Source organism: Equus caballus, chromosome 7 (assembly GCF_041296265.1).
Source record: "Equus caballus isolate H_3958 breed thoroughbred chromosome 7, TB-T2T, whole genome shotgun sequence".
NCBI lineage: Eukaryota > Metazoa > Chordata > Mammalia > Perissodactyla > Equidae > Equus > Equus caballus.
The window spans coordinates 19,465,871-19,486,677 of NC_091690.1; the positions used below are offsets into that span (position 1 = coordinate 19,465,871).

Sequence of the window (20,807 nt, forward strand, 5' to 3'; positions counted from 1 at the left end):
GCCAGTGTTGAGAACGATTCAACACAAAAAGTGTGGGTATCTCCAGGTCGGGAGGTAGAAGAAATTGATGATCCAGGGAACGAGTAGTGTGGAAAAACACTAGTGTTAGAAACAACCATAGTGCTTGAAAAACCAAGAAACACACAAATGCCATCAAACCCAGAGAGGAAGAGGCTTTAAGGAAAGAATCTGCTGTGGGTTGTACTGAAAAAAGATCAGAGGACGTGACAGCCAGGAAGTCATTGTCTGCAAGGCTGCCATATGGTATTAAAGATAGAAGCCCAATTGCAGGATGTTAAGAAATGAAGGACTAGAGCCCAAACTATTATTCTAGAAAGTCCACAGAGGAAGGGAAGAAAGAGGAAAAGGAAGAATGGGGAAAGCATTTTGTTTAGTTTTGTTTTTAATCATGAAACAGTATAAGCTAAGAGGATGGGGAAAGAGTCTCCACAGGAGAGGAAAAGAGCAATAGAATGAGTTTTATTTTTGAAGCAAAATTCTGAAGGAGGAGACAAGAAAGGCACAAGTGGAGAATTTCATGTTGGAGGTAAATACACTTTTGGATAGGTAGAAACAGGCCTTGGAGGGGAAAAAGTCAGCATGAGATTTATAAGACCTGGAGCCCATAGAAATGAATTCTTAAGTGGGTATCACTTAGATAAATGATGTCACAGTTGAGTCAGCCTCACATCAACTCCCGTGACTGAAACCCAGTTCCCACTGCAAATGAAAAGCACTTGGATAACTGAAAATTCACACAAAAATTTAAACTTTACTCATTCTACCTGGTGAGAATTAGCCACGGGAAAAATAGATGGCATGATTAAGAGATTTAAAACAATCTATTCTTACATAATTATGAAAACAAACTTCCACCCCTGCACTAGTTTGGCATCATCTGGCCTTTCTTGCTGTAAAGATGGGAGAATGCAGATCCAGTTCTTCTCTCCGTCATATATTTTAATCTGACACTTAAACTGAAGTGCTTCAGGCATTTCAGGAGAGAACAAGTTGACAGGAAACTTTTATTATAGCAGCATTATACTGTCAGTCACAATCAAAATTGTACCACATCCATAACTTTGAAAGTACCAGAACTCATGAAAATTCATAGTAAACTTTTACATTCTGCCATTTATAAGATCTACATAAAGTAGCAGTCTTTCAAAATGCATATCTACTTCAGATCCAAAAATCTTAATTTAACAAAAATGCAGAGAGATTTCACCCATTTCATGTTGCATAAAATACAACATGCTTTTACTTTTGAAATTAATTTCCTACTCATGATAAGTTTAGCAAACTTATTATATAGTAAATTTATATGTATAATAATAAATTATAGCTAAATGTGGGGATGAGTTAAGAATATTTTATTTCCTTTCTGATCTCTCAGGTGGATATATTCTCTATATAAGATGAATATGTTTTAGTTTCATTTAAATGCTAGCCATGGAACTGATATAAATGATTCTTTAGATATGAATTAAAAAGCAAAGCATTTTGGGGCCAGCCCTGTTGGCCTAGTGGTTAAGTTTGGCACACTTCACTTCGCGGCCTGGATTTGGTTCCTGGGCGCAGACCTATGCCACTTGTCTGTCCATGGTGTGGCCATGCTGTGGCATCTGCTCACATACGAAAAAAGAGGAGGATTGGCAACAGATGTTAGCTCAGGGTGAATTTTCCTCAGGGAAAAAAAAAAAAGCGTTTTTATTAAAATTACCAAAATAGACTTTAAAAAAAATTTTAATTCTCCACATACTAACTTAGTGATTCTGAGTAAATTGTTTAAACTCTCAAGCCTCAGTTTTCAAAGTTGCAAAAAGGGGAATTATATTATAGGCTTGTTATTAGAATTAGAGATAATACCAAGTGCCTGGCATATAATAGTTGCTCAGTGACTTACAGTTATTATTACATTAAAGAGCTGGAATATAGTAACTAATGTAATGAAAACTTAGTTATCCCAGGTGTTGTATTCAGTATTTAACAAACATAGCAATTTTGCAGTCCATCTTTTTTTTTTTTTTTTTTTGAGGAAGATTAGCCCTGAGCTAACATCTGCTGCCAACCTCCTCTTTTTGCTGAGGAAGGCTGGCCCTGAGCTAACATCCATACCCCTCTTCCTCTACTTTATATGTGGGATGCCTACCACAGCATGGCTTGCCAAGTGGTGCTGTGTCCACACTCGGGATCTGAACCGGCGAGCCCTGGGCTTCCAAAGCAGAACGTGTGAACTTAACCGCTGCACCACGAGGCTGGCCCCGCAGTCCATCTCATTCTTATGACCTATAGGTATATTTTAATTTTTACTTCCAAGTCTATGTCCTCATTGGTTTTCAGTGATGATTTCTACAGGTTCATAAAGGAGAGTTGGGCCCTTAGATCTGGGTAAGTCCAGAATTGCCCAGGGACGAGCCATGTAACCAGACTGTGAAGCGTAGGCCCCCAAATTGCAGGGGTCATGTGTTCCCTTGGGGGAGCATGCTTCTACTTTCAGCTCTCTAGTATCCTTTTTAAAATGTGCCCCATTGATAGAAGCTCTGGGTAAGTTTGTTGAATGAGCAATTCACCAAAAATTGACAGACAAATACCTGAAAGTTAGTCTAGCATAATTTGTGCCGGCTATTTCACTGCTAGACATAAGTATGCAAAAATAGAAGAGGGGAAACCAAGTTTAGAGAACGCTCTAGACTTTTGCATGTGAAATATTAAGCATTCAAAACATGCTTAGGGGGGCCGGCCCGGTGGTATAGTGGTTAAGTTCACATCTTCCGCTTCAGCAGCCTAAGGTTTGTGGGTTTGGATCCCAGGTGTGGACCCTGACACTGCTCATCAAGCCATGCTGTGGTGGTGTCCCGCATACAAAATAGAGGAAGATTGGCACAGATGGTAGCTCAGGGACAATCTTCAAGCAAAATGAGGAAGATTGGCAATAGATGTTAGCAGCTCAGGACCAGTCTTCCTCACCAAAAAAAAAAAAAAGAAGAAGAAGAAAGAAAAAGAAAAAGTGCTTGGTTTCTCAAATATGAAAAGAATGAAATTTGTATTTAGTAGAGCTGGACTAACAAATCCTGACAAAAAGCTGCAGTTAATTTTAATTCTTTAAAAAAAAAATCTCAGTAATTTAGCAAATTGGTCATTTAGCAAATAGACCTCTGTCATTTAGCAAATAGACCTCTTTCCTTAATAGGGCAGATACTTGATGATATAGATATACCATGAAATGTATACTCCATACATAAACACAGAAAGAAAGAAGACATAATTATTATCCATATTCCTGAAATGAAATTCTTATGCTACTGCAATTTTTATTTCCTTCAAGTAGCTTTATTCTTCCAAATCTGTGATTCCATTAAACTGGAGGTAGTTCCGCACTGGGGTATGGAATCAGTCTCTATGCACATGTATCCAGTAGTTTAAAGCCATGTTTTTTCTCAAACTAATCCCGTGCTCTTTTAATTTACCTGTGATTCTAGGTCCAGATGATTTGTCACGTCATTAACAAAGTACAATCCTGTGACCATCAGGGACGGGGGTACAAGTTAGTGTCAGACCCCTTTGATTCCCAAAAGTCCTTGCTTTCTTCAGGGTGTTTCCATGACCTAGTCACCCAACTTCGTTAAAGTTAACCGTGTCTCCACATCCTACTTTAGCCTCTACCAGATATTATGTAAACTAAGAGTGGGAATAAGACAAACACCCGGGGCCTCCTCGTGACCGTCCCGTTGTCCTGTAAGTGGACTGTTGAGTGGAGTGGGCACTAAGCACACGGCCTTCTCTCTGTATGGGAACCAACTATTGAAAGAACCCTGCCTGCCCTCCGGCCTCATCGCGAGTCCTCTGTGTTGGTCAGTGAGCCTGGCCTTCTGGGTTTCGATCAGATCTCCTGACTGGGGGGTGGGCCTTTTTGGTGCATGTTTGTGCAGAGTATTAGGATAAATATTTTCTTTGCTAATAATCTCAGCTGGGCCACTTTTAGCCAATGGGATACATGCTTCTATCTCCTCTCTCTTAGTGATAGGGAAGCACCAAAAGAGTTTAAGTGAGGGAAAAGTGGTATATCAATTTGCCTTTGAGAAAGACCACTGTAGAGAAACTGAGGGAAGAATTGGAGCACTAAGATTGGAGACAAGGGGACCTGCTTATACATGAAAATATACGCACAGGTTAAATTGTGAACAACTCCTGGAAAAAGAGATGAACTAAGAATATCATTGCTTTTGCATCCCAATCAAAGGCAGAGAAGAGAGAAATAAAGCAACCATTTACTTGACTATTTACACCCCACCCCAAAAAAGGTTCATGTTAGAAACCAGCTGATGTTAGTACAAATCTGAGTATTAACTGATTAGGGTGTAGAAAAGCGTTCCAGGTGGATCGTTGAGGTCCTCTCTTAAAGTTTGAACAGGAGTCAGAGATTTTAGAATCAGAATGTGAACAGAGAAAATGCCTGTTGTGCTAACTTTTCTTTATGCTGAGAACAGTGGGCTAAGCCCAGATATTTATAAATTACAAGCAGAGGTTGGCAGTCTATATAAATAGGATTTAAGCTTCTGGTTAATCTTTTAAAAAGCACAAAGCCTTTCCTGTATCTGACCTGTTTTGTGAAGTTATATGAACTTGAGAGCTCTTTTCAATGTCAGTTTGAGTATCGAAGGCCATCTGGCCTCTAAAATTTACCTGCCCTTGTTTGGTGGGTTTGCTGTCCTGTTGGCTGTTTGCCGTGTAAGTCCAGCACTGCCTTTTACTTAGTAAAATCCTCTGAGATGCCTCGTCCATGCATTTCATTTAGACTGCAAGAGAGACTACAAATTGCCAGAGTTTACTCAGATTTGGTTTTGGTCCCTCACCAAAAGTTTATCAAAATCATGTGCAGTGGACCTGTGTGGTCCACTACAGTGCCCCACCAGCCACACGTGGTGTTAAGCTCCTGAAGTGTGTCTAGTGCAAATTGAGATATTCTCTAGATGTAAAATACATACCAGATTTTGAAAACTTAGTACAAAATACGTGAAATATATCCATAACTTTGATGTTGATTAGGTGTTAAAATAATTTTTGATACATTGAGTTAAATGAAATATATTACTAAAATTAATTCAACTGCTTTTTACTTTTTAAATGTGCTATACTAGATCATTTAAAATTATCCATGTGGTTCACATTATATTGGATAGGCCCTCGGTGGAATGTTTTTAAGCCCCAACTTAGTAGGGGCTTAACACTAATTACAGAGCAGCTTAATTTCCCTCTAGGTGAGTGTCATAGGTATTACTTATGGGTTAGTTGGCAGTGTCCCGTTTCTCTGATTTGAAAGAAACTCTTTAGAGACTACGAGAAGAATCAAAGAATCAGAACTAGTTTTTTCTGTTGTTTAATTACATCAGTGTGGAATCTTCCAAAAACAAATAATAGTTCTCTTCCACTGCCTCTCTTTATAACCCTGCGTGCATAATTCTGGTTGACATCAGTCATGCATTTTAGTAGACTAACGGTCAGTAAACTTTCCTATTGTCTGAAATGTGCTTATTTAAACCCTAACCCAGGAAACAGCAACGTTAGCAATCCTATTACATGTGAATAAAGTTAATTACAGATCACCTAAGTGATCCAATTATAAGAAATGAGAAGAATTACCCAATTATCAGAAATAGGAAAAAGTGATGAGACCCTATTTTTTTCTACTTTTGGTAATATTGAAGACATTTTTACGTCTGCTTAACAGAGATATTCTCTTCAGCATCTTCAGATTAATGACCCGCTTGGACCCAGGTTAGCTAGATGTGCTTCCTGTTGTTAATTTTGGCTTCATATTAATGAGAGAAAATCTTCCCCTTTCTCTTTTTACTTACCCTTTTGTATTTTCACCTCTCTCTCAGCAACACTGCTGTTATGTCCATAACCAGCTGGAGAGTAATGTTCAACTATTTCACATTAAGACTTCCATTGGAATTTCGGTGTTGAATATTTTCATTGTCCTAAATCAGCAATTCTTCAGACTCTTATTTTTCTTTAAAGTAGTACAATTCTGCAAATCTTGCATGGAAGCCCAGTATTTCAAACAAATAAAAACAGAATTCTGTTTGAATTGGGGGGTATAGGTAGGGCTGTGTTTCCCCCTTGTGCCCTCAAAGGGCCTGTGAGCCACACTGTGGAATTTCTGTCTGGAGTACAACTTGATAAACAGTGGTTAAATGATCTGTAACAAGGGAGCGTGGGTTTAGTTTTCTGGTGGTATGTTCAGTATTTAGCATCCAGTCAACTAGGTTCAAAGTGATCTTGATTTATTGGAAAAGAGATCAAAGATAATAAAGTTGAGTAGCTATAAGAGTGACAAAATAGGCATCAATCATTCCATCATTATGAGGCTTCAGTATAAAAAAAATTCTAGATGCCCATGAGTCAGCACGTGGAATTAATTGTAGGTTCTCAAATAGAATATGAGCTTGAATTAGACTACAATGATAGGAAGTAAGATGTTCTTTTATTTCCATATTGAAGATGATATCCAGCTGCAGTCCTTTCTCCCTGCTTAAGGAACATAGGATAGGATAGATGTAAGAGAATTTCTTTTTAACAATGATTAAACATTGAAAAATATGTTAGTGAAGAAGGTCTTAAAGTCATTTTGTTAAAAAAAATTCTTTAAAATCTATTTTCATATGTCCAACATGGTTTATATATAATCAGGCCTAAAAAATGAGGAAAAAAAATAAAATCAAGGGGCTAGCCTGGTGGTGTAATGGTTGAGTTTGCACACTCTGCTTTGGCGGCCCAGGGTTCCCAAGTTCAGATCCCGGGTGTGGACCTACACACTGCTCATCAACCCATGCTGTGGCAGCATCCCACATACAAAATAGAGGAAGATTGGCACAGATGTTAGCTCAGTGACAATCTTCCTCAAGCAAAAGGAGGACGATTGGTGACAGAGGTTAGCTCAGGGCCAGTCTTCCTCACCAAAAAAATAAATAAAATAAAATAAAGTCATCAAATATTTGCTGAGCACCTGGGTATATTAATAATTTAGTGCTCAGTAAATATTTATTATATTACTATTATTCTCTGATTAACATCAAGTGCACCCTGACTTTCTGTAATATCATTAAGCTAACTATATCTAAACTTGAAGGACTTTGATATTGAAGATTCGAATATGATTTTTTAGTATAGGAGGATACTTTTTACTCATATTTTCATTGTAGGCACTTTACTGACAAACCTTGGTGACTTGTGTCCTTATCATCATAGTTACTTTGATGTAGTGACCCATTAAAGTCATAGAAGTTTTATAATCATACTTGAATCTTCCAGTGGAAGGTATAGCAAACTTATAGGTTGAGGTTTTTATTTAAGTGACAGATGATCTATAGAAGCTTATAGGAAAGTCATTGATTGCCTTTTTGAGTCCCCTGATTACCTGAATCTCTTTTTGGTTTCTTTTAAAAACTAAAACTGTTTAGTGATCTCCACACATCAAACTTATTGCTCTAAAAATCACAGTTTACTATCAGTAGTGAGGTTAAAGCTATTAAAGATTGATTTTATTGGTTTCATTTTCATTCCAAAGCAAGCTTTTTTTCATTTTCTAAAAATTAGGACTAAAGGGACATGAGAAAAGTGAAGGAACTAATTTTTGTTGGAGCATCCTGTGTGCCAGGCACTCTGCTGGTGCTCTCTTCATGTTACCGTGTTCAGTTCTTACTACCCTGTAAGGTAGGTGGCGTCATCTCCAACTTAAACAGGAGAAAAGTAAGGTTCAGAATAAGTAACTTGCCCAAGGTCACAGAGAAGAGTGGTAAAGAAGATGCTTAAACTCATGTCTGCTTCCAAAGACAGCGTTGCTTTCACTGCGTTGGCCTACTCATGAAGAACCATCTTTTTTGGTAGTGGTACTAGTTAGTAGTAATAGTAGTACTCATACTATTCTAATAATCAGTAGTACTAAGTTATTGTTAGTAGTAGTAAATATGCCATTCTAGCTATAATCTTTATAATTAGGTTTTAGATGAGTTATGGAAAGACTTTAAGAATAGCTTTTCTTTGATCCTATACGTAATACACCTATTACATATATTTTAGAAAATAAGAAAATAAAAATCATCTATGATTTCCAAGGCCCTTTACAAGCATTATAAGGAATATGCTAGTTCCAAGCAAATACTCAAACTATAGCAAAATCAAATTTGAGGAAATAAAAAGATAATTGAAAAGAGACTCCTTGTTCTCCTTTTTTTTTTTTTCTCAGTTCCATGAAAAGAATCAAAAAGTGGCAGTCCCCTGTAATAGATGCCTCATGCCCTTTTTCGATTTCTCTGTGTGTTTTCTACTCCTTGTGTCTCCCACGGGAAGGTAACAGTTACAATTCTAAAATAGCCCTTCCTATCCTGTGGTTAACCTAGTTAGTGATATGTGTATATATAACTTAAGAAAGTGTAATGTATGAAATTATATTTCCTAGGTATGGCAGATGAAATGGTTGGCCCCTTGTCCCCCTTTCCTAGGTCCTGTATTCAAACTGTGTTAAAATATGTGATTCCCTGAATTTTTCTCAGCATTACAAGATAAACTTTTATAATCTATTAACTATCATAGGTCACTAATTTAATGGCACATTAATAAGCAAGCATACTTCAGTTCTCCAGTGAGAAGTATATATAGTGTTTTTCTAAGATAGCAAATATCATCTTATTTTGACCGCTTGTGGAATTGTCCTTCTGTTGAAGACAGAAAAGTAGAATTTATGTGCTTTTCAAATTTGTTACAGTAGTATATATGAATAAATTAAAGATAATCCCATCAGATATGACACAAAGTGAATTTATGGAATGCAAAGTTACGATAGTGAAAGTCTTGAAGAGTATGTTTGTCACGATCGATCTGCGTTCATTTTAGCTCCCCTTGGTTTCCAATTTCTAGTTCACGGGGAGTTGCATATGTCTGAAACTATGAGTGGGAGTCCCTGGATAGGAATAACGGGGCGTCAGTGGCCCCCTCCAAACTTACTGCCCTTTTCACAGCTTGGTCTGCAAGTTAATTTCACCTTACTGTCTGGTATAGGCTCTACAGTGGTTTACAGAAATCTGTTGGGGAAGTTGCAATGACTCTAATATATCAGCAGTTAGTTTCCCATGTGATATATTAGTTGCCATTGATGTTAGAAAGCCTCTCCTCTTCAAAATTTGGCCCATAGCATGGCACACCCCCAGCACATACTTGTTATCAGAATAGATAAGCACATATTCATTAACTCAGGTGCCTTGTCTCCCAGGAGCTTCAAAAATACTCGACTTGGAGTACAGAATATGATAGCCCTTAGTTGATACAGCAGGTCTCTTCCCAACAGATTAACAGCATTAAAAGACAAGAGAGAGGACCCCTTTGCTCAGGAACCTCAGAGGAGAAAGAACAGGTTGTCCAAAGATACCCACCACTTGTATGTTTTTCTGGGTCTGGGTGAAACAAGAAAGGTCAGCAGAAATTGCATAATGCCTGGCTCCAGGATCCACAAGAAAGTCCAAGGAAAGATTAAGGCAGGAGAAGGAAAGCACATACAGGATTCTCCCAAGCCCAGTTCTGAGGCTCCCCTATGTCAGTTTCGCTCATTATTTTGCACCTTTTGCCAATTATTTTGTGTGATTTCCTGGGAGGAAGAGTCTCCTGATGGAGGTGGTAAAGCTCCATAGGTTGCATCTCTCGCATCTTCCTCAGTCTCTTCCAGCATTCCTTTTTCCGGTGTCCTGGCTTCTTACAGTAGTGACATACTGACTTTTCATTAGGGAGTCCTGTCGTATTTATTGGTAGCCCCAGAAAAGGGTTTGCTCCCTTTGTTAGTAATTCTAACTGGGCAAGTAACACGGCATGCAGTCTTGATTTTCTTTTTGTCTTCTCCTTTCTCCATTTTTTTTTCAAAACTGGATTGCTGTTGCCAATACCTAAGAAACTGTGTAGCCTTGCCATCCAAATACGTTTTCTCTTACTTGTGCTTGAATTCCAGCAACAAGGCTACCATGTAAGTGGAAAGGATTAAGGGTCTAATTCTGATCTGCCCCCAAATCCATCCCTATTAATTTAGAAAATGCCTCCATGAGTCACTGATGAAAATCAGTGGGAGACTCAGCCATCCAAGGCACTGCTGCTTCTTCCAGGTCACCTTTTGCAGAAAGATGTCAAAGACTGCCATCAGCAGTGCCTCACAGTGGGTGTCCAATGCGTGAGGAGCAGCCTGAGCAGTTGGAAGAGGTGCCTGAGGCCTCCTGGTGAGGGGGTTATCATTTGCCCCATCATGCTTGTTCCATTTGTCAAGCAGAGTCATCCAGAGGCAACACTCCATGCAGCAGCCAGTCTCCAGCCTCGTGCACAGGGCCGTAGACTGAAGACATGCTGCAGAGCACCTTGGCACATTTTGCAGATCTTTCCTCAGTGCTGGAAAATAACTCTTAAGATAGATAATATCAGGAAAAGAGGGCATTTCTACTCTTACCACGTCTGATCACCCAGCAGTCCTGGGTAACTTCTAAAAGGCGTTTGAGTCCCTGGAGCCCCAAAGGAATAGGGCTGATTTTCTTCGTGCTGAGATGAAAAGTAAGTTGGTTTGTATGGCACTATAGTTTGAATCTCTTACTCTTTAGTAGCCTGACTCTTTTTGTTTCCCCTTTCTTCCAGGTTATCCAGGCAACCATTTGCCAAGCTCATGCCTTAATTCTAGGACAGTCTCTTATCCAAGTTCTCAGACTCCTTCTTCCTTCCTCTTAATCATTTCTGCTTCCCTGGCTATGTTTTGTGTGTCAAGTATAGGGGGAGTCTTGGAGGTGGACTCTGAACATTTGATAAGGCTGACAATCCTCCCTCTTCCAAAGGAGAGTCATCCGCAGATCCTAAAGCTATTGGGAACCATCCCTCCAAGAAGTCATCATCTCCTTCTGCTAGGTCTCAAATTGAGGCAAAGAAGGGGGAGGGGGAGTGGAGGGAACAGAAGGAGCAACAGCAGAGAAGGGTTGAGAACCTAGAGAAAGAGACAGGAGCTTTCAGTTTCTTAATCTCTTCCTTCAGTTTCTTAATTCATTCTTTATGGCTGTCCAGTTCATTCCTTCATTTATTTCCTGAGATCCAGAGATACCAATAATCCCTTTATTTTAAATAGGGTTTTCCTAAAAATCTCTGTAGATAAACTCATTTGTCGACTTCCTATGAGCCTTCCTCTGGCCATTGCAAAGCAGGATTTTTATAAGCATGCCTATTCTAAACACGACAGAGTAAAATCAGCCTTTTAAGAAAGACACCTGCTGGCAGGCTTCTTGTATTTTTCTACCATCAAAGCCCATGGTGAATCATACGTGACTTTCGAGCCTGTATTACCCATTTTGCTCACTAGTAACTCAAAATTTGCAGTGAAGGTATGGAATCTTCCTTGGGAACCCAATCCCACTGAGCTAAAGTAGTCAAAGGAATGCTTTTTAGCAAACATTCAGGGTCTCTTACCTCATCAAAGGTGGCCACAGATCTTCTGAGAAATTCACAGAAGAACTCACTTGAAGTATACCATCCTTACAGCCAAACTGCTGAAATAAAAAAGGAATCGAGGCCCAAAGGAACATGCTAATTCATAAATATAAAATTAGCTATTTTTATTACTGAGAAAAAAAACCCTGAATGCATGCAGATATAGCCTATAAGTGGCTACAGAACTATAAGGAATTTTCTTCTGTATTTATATGGAATTAAAGCTACAGTTCTTAATCATCCTACTTTTTTAATCAACACTCAACAGATAGTTAATTTGCACCAGTAGCTACATTGTGCTTACGCTAACATCCTATTTTTCACAATTTCTTACCAGGCTCATTCTGTTTCTATAATCCTTTATCAGAACCTCCTACAGTTGCCCTTATATTGTATCCAGCACATATAGTTAGTCACATCCTTCCACATGCTTCTAAGGTTACATGAAGGTCAGTCTCCCACAACCTCTCCTGCACGGTGGAAGTCCCAGCTGCAGTTGAGAGTCACCTGGTAGTCAGGCTTTAATGTTACTAGGGATGATTCTGGGCCTCGTTAGCTGGCAGGGACTTCCAAGACGGCGGCAAGGATTTCCTAGTCAGCATTCATTTCTTTGGCCTGATCGGAAGATTGGCTGGCAAAGTATTGGAGACTCAGGGACCCACCCTACACATTCCCACTCACCTGCCTTTCCCTCCCCCTGGAGAAGATAAGACAGTACCCTGCCCCTGTGTGAGATCTAAGGCTGGGCCAAGGATGTAAGCCCGCTGCTAACTGCATTCAATCTGATTTCAAGTCCCTGTGGGGCTTTACTATACCTGGACATGCAATTACTATGTTTTAGAGAAAGCACGCCTTCGACTTTATAAAGTGTTGCCAAATTGCTCTCCTGAATAGTTATACCAATTCACACTCCCACCTGTAATGTATGAGTTCCTGCTTTCACACATCCTTGGCAACATCTGGTGTTTGCAGACTTTATTCTTTCCAATCTGATGAGTGTAAAGTGGTGTCTAATTTTGGCTTTAATTTGCATTTCTTCACTACTGAGCATCTCTTCATGTGTTTGTTGGTCATTTGGATTTCCTCCTCTGTGTTCACTGTTCATATCATTCGCCTTAAAAAAAGAAAAAAAATGGTTACCCTTCTCGATGTATAGGAATAGTTTATATATTCTGAGTACTAGCCTTTTGATTAGTCCTATATGTTGCACATACCTTCTTCCAGTCTGTGGCATTTTTATTCTGTTTATGGGGTCTTTTGCATAAAGAAGTTCTATGTACTCATAGCACTTTCCCTTGATAACATGTGATTGCGTGTCTCCTTTAAGAAGTATTTTCCTATCCTGATTTGAATACCACCTATAATTTCTTCTAGAAGTTTTACAGTATTCCTTTTCATATTTAAATCTTTGATCGATCTACAGTTTGGTTTTGTGTATAGTATAAGATAAAAATACAGTCTTATTTTTTCATGTAAGTAACCAATTGCCCTAGTACCATTTGTTAAATGGTCTATCTTTTCTTCACTGATTTTTAATGACTCTTTTATCTTTTATACTCACATGTGTGAATGTGTGTGTGTGTGTGTGTGTATCACCTTAGGCTCGCTTTTCTGTTACGTATTTTCTATTTTTTAATCTTTACCTCTGCCAATATAACACTGACTGGAGGTCTGTAGTCTTGGTTACTAAGCATATTGATAGCTCATGGGGAAGTTCCTACTGTTTTCTTCTTCAAAATTGCTTAACTATTCTTGGCCTTTTGTTTTTCCATATTAGTTTTAGGATCAGCTTCTCAAGTTCCATAAGAAAGCCTTTGAGGATTTTTATTGGAATCGCACTGTACTTACGGACTAATTTGAGAATTGCTTTCGTCAAAAATTGAGTCTTACCAACCGTGACAATGGTGTATTGTTCCTTTCATTTAAATCTTCTCTTATGTCCTTTAATACGGGTTTTCAATTTTCATTTTCTGTATAAAGCTTTTGCATATCTTTTCTTCTGTAGATTTGTTTAGTTTTGTTCTGACAGATGGGATCATTTTTTAAATTAAAATTTTAAATTGGTTTTTCTGGTGTATAGCAACACTATTGAACTAGAATCTTATATCTTCAATGTAATAACATATTGTCAAAGAAGATTGTTTGTATGATACAGATTCCTGATGTCTGTTGAAATCTGTTCTGTGGCCTAGTGCACACTCAATTTTATAAATCTTCCATGTATAAAATATTTTCTTTAATTTTTTACATAGTTTTGTATATGTTCATTAGATCAAGCTTGTTAACTGATTGTTTCCAGTCATCTATATTCTTACTAAATGTTTTCTGCTTCACCTGTCGGTATAACTTGTCCATTTCTTCTAGTTAATCCTGTGATCTTTTGCATTACTCATATGAAGACTGAGTTTACAATTATTGTAGCTTCCTTGTGAATTGTTACCTTTTAACAATTATGTCATAACATTTTTATCCCTACTAATGTTTTTGCCTTAAAATATTTTTTTCTGATATTAGTAGAGATTTATCAGTTTTCTTTTGGTTTATGGCATGACTAATGTAACAGTTAAGGATGTGTTTAGCTGCAAATAACAGAACCCTTGACTATAGTTTCTTAAACAAATTGGGAGGGTTATATCTTCTCACATAACAAGATCAGAGACAGATGTGGGTCCATCTGCTCAGAAAGTCAGTCTCTTTCTGTGTTTCTATTTACCCTTCACAGCGTGGCACCTTTCGTCCTCCTGCTTGTCTTCTCCCTGTGAGGTTTCCTGTGATGGGAGTTGGGGGGTGTGGGGCGGAGGGGAAGAGGAGGATAATGAGAACAGCCTTTATTGTCAGTATTACATGGGATAATATCCTGTTTTAGCATCCATAGAATCTTTGTCCCTTGATTGTAAATGGTTTGCTGTTTACACACATTTTCTGAAAGTTCTTTAATTAGAAGATGGAATCTTCTATTTCTACAGGAAAATGTGACAGTTGCCCTTACCAAATGAAATCACCAGGAAGAAAATGCTTATGCAGTCCTCTCTTTAGAGCCAGAAGCAGTTAAATGCTCAAGTCTCAGTAAACCAAATGTCATTAATGACTAGCAAAGCATAATACACTTAGATTTCAAAGCATTCATACAAATTAAAAATATAGTTAGGTTTTAGCAAGTTGAGTTTTTGTATTTAGGAATAGTTGAGATATATATTCTCTCAAGAGATGATACGATCATTTTCTTTGGTTTTTCAGGAGAGTGATTAAATTTCAGTATTCTCCATGAAACCTAACATCACTTTGGATTATTTGCTGGGGCATTAGTGAGGCCATTGGGTAGCCCTTCTTACCTAGAAAATGTGACCTCAAATTCCCCCTTCCCTTATCCCTTTCTTTGAAACTTCCAGGGATCTGATTTCACCTCTAATCTTGCCCCAGACCATTAGGATGAGTCCATGGAATATAAACAGACTCTGTGGTTTTCCTTTATAGCCTTCAATATCTACAGAGCAAGTTGTTCTATTTTTGTTTTGTCCTTAAAACGATTAACCAGATTTAGATGATTCTAGTGCTTCCTGGGAGACGTCTAGAACAAAACATTAATATACCTAATGTTTTGTGTTAAAAATTAACAAAACATTTGCTTACCTTATTTCATTCAGCCCTCCTTAGCCCCAAGAAGTAAAAAACATCTATCTCCATCACAGATGAGAAATGGAGTCTTCAGAGCTCAGACTGCAAAAGAACATAATTATTGCAGTCGAAGTAGGAGACTCTTTCTTTAAAGACATTAGAATAAGCGTTATTTTGAATTATTAGGTTAAAGTGCACAAGCAGAGCATGGTACTAGATAAATATTTATTGAATGATTACACTTTCAGCTGAGTATTTTCTTGTAGGCATTAAGACTGCTAATCCAATTTTGAATGCCCTTTTGTCGTCGTTAATCCTTGTCCAACACAATGTTGTTAAACAGAAACCAGGTGTCTTTTTCCCTGAAGGCCATGGAAGCGTTCCTCATGTGAGGTTAAGCCTTGTGAACATATTTTTCCTTTTAGTGCATGTGTGCACATAGTTTGCATTGGTCACCTGATAAACCTTGTGCACGATTTCATCACTGGATTGAAATGTACACATGAGAACCTTGAGAAGGAAAAGTTTTTAGAAACTCTTAAGTATTCCATCCCACTGTTTTTACAGGTTTTTTCTGTGTGACTTTTTTTTCCATTTGACTGAAATTATCCTTGCTCTGGTTTAGGCCCCATCCTTTTTTCCCTACTCTGATCAAAAAGAGCTTGTACCTTTCTGACTAGGGTTAACCTTTACAACGTTGCCTTTGAAAACTCACTTCCCTTTCTCCTCCGCACGATAATTATCCCAACTTTTAAGGATTTTTTTCTGGCAGATTTTCAGCTTCTAGGTTATCTTAATATTTCTCTGAGCTGCACAACTCCACCTTAGATTTGAAATCTCCTATCACTGTTGTCATGATGTGATCATTTCAGTTTATAAACTTGAATTCCTTAAGTTGCATTTAGGTTTTGTTGTGTTTTAAGTGTTCTAAAATAATTTTTCAGCCATGGAAACAAAGAAGTATTTTCCTGCCGAGGAATAAAATTGGCTGTGGATTGGTTTTTGGAAAGAGGCCACAAAGATGTTACCGTTTTCGTTCCTGCTTGGAGAAAAGAGCAGTCCCGCCCTGATGCTCTCATTACAGGTAAGCCCCGTTAGCTCTTTGTTCTCAGCTTCCATAGACACCTTTGCAGGTTGCTGGCACAGTCAAGCATTTCACTGAACACTCTTACTCTGTTTCTGTCTCCTCAGTCTATGTGACCACCACATTCTCTTGGTTGGGATATTAAAGTTATTTTGGGGTTTAATTATCTGATTATGTTAACTAAACAGTAATCCTTCCTACAGAGGGCACTTTCTCTCTCTTTTTTTTTTTAATTTGGAAACTTTTTACTTCAAATTTTGTAAAATTATGACCTTTAGAGACACAGTAGGAGTCAGGAGACCTAGACTTTCTTTGCCATTTATGAGCCATCAGACTTTGAGCAACACACTGAACCTCTTTGGACCCCAATTTTCTCATCTGCTGTATGAAATTGGACTAGGTGACAATCGAATTTTAATGACTGCAGATCAAAAAAGACCTGTGAGACCTTGGGGGTATGCTATCTGATGTCAAGAAGAAGGAAATGACTCGATCCCAATAAAGTATCTGTATTTTGCATTATTTTGTTTTTTTTTTTTTTTTTTTTTTGCTTGAGGAAGATTGTCCCTGAGCTAACATCTGTGCCAGTCTTCTTCTGTTTTATATGTGGGTCACTGCCACAGCATGGCCTGATGAGCGGCATGTAGGTCCACGCCTGGGATCTGAACCCACAAACCCTCTACAGCTGAAGCCAAGTGCATGAACTTAACCACTGTGCCAGGAGCTGATTCCTATTTTGTAATTTTTAAATGGAGGAGTTTCAGGCAAAGACGTCCTCTGTAACTGTTAATTATTGTTGCTGAGCATTTTCTCAAGAGATTCTCCGTCAGCATCCAGCCATTCTCGCCCTTCTCTCCATCTCCAAAATTAACAAAAACTGAGTAATCTGTGAAACTCCAGCACTTTGCAAATCAAAAACAAACGGAGAAACTACCTATCATGTACCCGAAGAGGAGATTATTTTAAGACTTTATTTTTATCTATAACCATTAAATCATTGAACTAGCATAAGAATAGATAGGCAAGTTACAGTGGAGTCCAGAGCCATGGAATCAGACCTCACCTATATAAACTAAAGTGAGAGGGGTGGGTATCATTCAACCAGCAGTACCAAGACCTTTCATAACTCTTTGGGAACAATATACATATTTAGATCCTTATCTTAGACCATATAACAATAAATTCCAGATGGCTGAAGAATTAATTGTCAACTCAAACCATTAGAGACTATAAATAGTCTTTGAATAGCTAGAGAAGACCTTTCTAAATTTAAAATTTTTAGAAGAAATTACGAAGGAAAAGATGGATTTAATTGCATCAAAATGTAAACTTCTGTATTTTGGAAAACTTTCTTGAAAATGAGAAATTTTCTTATTTGCCTGAGAAAAAAATACAACAAATAAGCAAAGAATCCATGTCTTTAACATATAAAGAGCTCATACACAATAAAACAAACACCAAGCTCTCCCAATGTATAAATGGTACCATGGTAGGAACAGGCAGCTCACAGAAGAATGCAGGTGCCTAACGAGAGAGCAAACTGTTCAACCTCATCAGTAATTAAAGAAATGCACATTTGAACAACTTTTATTTTTCACCCATCAAATTGGCAGAGATTAAAAAACTGATCATACTCAACGCTCTTAGGGAGTTCCTCCTACACTGCTGTGGAAACATGAACGGTTACAGCCTTTCTGGAAAATAGTTTGATTTTAAAATGTTAGTACTCAAATCTGCTAGTTCCCCTTCTAGGAATAATTCCCCAGAAGATAAGCAGAGGTATGGGAAAGATTTATGACCACAAAGACAGTCAGCACAGCATTACTCATAATAGAAAAAAATGGAAACAAACCATACATTCATCAGAAGGATGACTTAATAAATTAGTATATGTCTATATGATAGAATATGTCTTAAATATTTAGGCAGAATCCTTAGTGATCTGAAGAAGTGCTTTTTTTTTACATAAAAGGCAGGTTTCATTATTGTGTGTGTGTGTGTGTGTATATACACACATATACATACATGCATGCATACACACATACATATCAACAATGGAAAGAAAAAAATAACAGAAAATGACTAGAAGTAAATATATCACAATAGGACCAGTAATTGCCTCTGGGTCGTGGTTTCCTCAGGTCTTACTTCTCCCTACTTCTTAGTACTTTTTCTTACTTCCCTAATTCTGTACAGGGAACATACGATACTTTAAAAGTCAGGGAGAAAAACTGAAAAAGAAAAAACAATCTTTAAATGTGTGAATAACTGGAAAGCTTCTTGAGCGTAAAAGGACTATGAGATCAGGAAGAAGAGAAGATGATAACACCCAGGGTGAGGTGTGGCTGGGTTGGATTTCTAAAATCCCAGCGTGCTGGTCTCTGGAACACGTCAGTGTGGTGCAGGCTACTGTTGTCAGAGGTTGTTAGGTGTTTTCTCCCCGAGCGTAATAATTCTCTTGACCAAAACCCTCAACCAGATAGTACCTGGTAAATTGAAGAATCCAGTGTTTTTTCACTATACCAAAAGAGAAACTTGATAAGAAATATTTTAAAGTTCAAAGGTATAAAGATCAATTTAGTTGCATCAAAATTTAAACTTCTGTATTTGGGGAAACGTTATATCTCAGATATAGATTCAGAGTAGCACTTTTGCCGGTTTTCTGTTGATGTAACAAATATTTTAAAAGCAAGTGCTAAACTGTGTGCCCGGTACTGTGCTAGGAACTGGGGATTCAGTTAACTTACTAGCTATTCTGAACCGATATTTAAGTTAGGAGGATGCGTTCTAACTAGTTATCGTTTATTACTTTTCACTAACAATCATCCTAATTAGCGTCCTTTCAACCTCATTAACTGTTAGAGAAATGCACACTCAGCAAGATGACGCTGGCTGGTAATCCCCACACTTGTTCCTCCGGTCACTTGGGTGATGGTCCAGGCGTAACATATATGAGTAAACACTCCCACGAGTAAAGGTCATGGATCATTCATGGCACGGTGAATAAACTGGGAGAGCTCCGAATAGACATCTTTAAGTGGCTCGTGTGTTCATTCCACAGGCATTTGTTGAGTTTCTGCTGATGTGCTTCCTGTTCTGGGGGCTGACGAGACAAAGATAAACGAGACGTGGCACCTGCCCTCAAAGCGCTTATCAGGGGAGCACACGACATAATTATAGCATGACAAGTCCTTTAGTTGAGACTGGGCTTTTGATTTTGTCTTGGTTTATCTGTGATTTTTTAAAGGAGATCAACAATTCCACACATCTATTAAACAAAATTTCATGGACGGACACGGGATTTATTGAGAGCGTCCCAGGCTCTGTGCTAGGGGTTTTCCACGTGCTGATCACTCCCGGGTTCCTTAGAGCCTGCCAGCTGTGCTCGAGGACGGGAAGAAACAGGCCTAGTAAAACTGGGATGGCCGTTACAGACAGTGGCCGAACCTGAGATTTCTCTGTGATTTGCTGATTCTAACACCCCCATCTCTTCCACTTCTACTCTGCTGCTTTTCTAAACCGAAGTTCTGTTCTGTATGAACTCATTTGTCGGGAACATCATGAAATCTATGTCCAGTGGTAGAGCTAGCTGACCCATATTGCTCTTCCATTCCCCCTTCCTCGTCCCCTGCTCATACTTCTGTCGTGGCAGTTGCCACCCTTGCTGACCTAGTTTACATGTTTGTCCAATCCAGTAACAGACCTCCTCGAGGAGAAGTCATTCTTGATCTTGGTGGCCACCGACACTTAGCACAGGACATACTATAGAGTAGGCATGTAGTAATTGTTCGCTGAAGAGATAGATTTGAAAACATTAGTAACTGCAGTTAATAAGCGCTGAGAAGTAGCGAGCCTTTGTTTTTTTTAATCATGACATCCATCAGCTTATCCTTGGCACTCTGTGCCAGAACTTACAATGGTGGGAAGACAGGGAGCCCAGGAGCAAAAGTAGGAAGAAGGAATGGTTGAGAGAGAATTTTTATCATCAATCAAAATATGAACTCTAGCACCATTTTTTTAAAACAACTGAACAGTCAGTAGCGTTACAGAGTGCTGTAAGAATATGCCAACCACAGACGGAATGAGCATCCCTCTGCCTGGGCTTTTTCTCTGTGTGGCTGTTTTCCTCACATGATCACTTCTCATGTCTTCCTCACTCAGTCCAGCCCCCGCAAGAATGCTGGCATTTGTGACCATGTGTTTCATGGGAAAGGACACACAACACCTAATGGCCGTGTCCGCAACAACCGTTCTGACTTCCCTGCCTCCTTTCTCGTGGAACCTTCTGCCCTTTGCTACCTCAACTGTTTCTTCTACTTCTTTTCAAACTCTCCCACCCTCACACCCCTTTATTAGATGCTTGGTTAGAACAGCTTTGGGCTAAGAATGGGTGAGAAGCTGTGTTCCTAGTGGTGGTGCTGGCGGCTCCAGCTCCGCGGCAAAAACTTTATGTAGTGAAAATCAGAATTGGCTCAGCCATGTTTAAGTTTTAGACTTTTAAACGTTTTAAAATTTCTATGACTTGAAAATTTTAAACTTTTTATGTTTTTTAAGTTCTCTTTTTTTGCCTATTTTTAAAGCCTTTGTTATTGAAAATCCTGAA

At 38.5% G+C, this 20,807-nt stretch overlaps 1 protein-coding gene across 4 annotated transcripts in view; it reads left to right on the forward strand.

Annotated features, from left to right (window-relative positions):
• The window catches only part of ZC3H12C (zinc finger CCCH-type containing 12C), a 64,614-nt gene that overhangs the window by 37,700 nt on the left and 6,107 nt on the right, over positions 1–20,807 (forward strand). For all 4 annotated transcript variants that reach the window (XM_023644761.2, XM_070272753.1, XM_023644762.2 and 1 more), the window contains exon 3: positions 16,065–16,204. In XM_023644761.2, the coding sequence (XP_023500529.2) occupies positions 16,065–16,204 (140 nt within the window). The remainder of the gene's footprint in view (positions 1–16,064; positions 16,205–20,807) is intronic.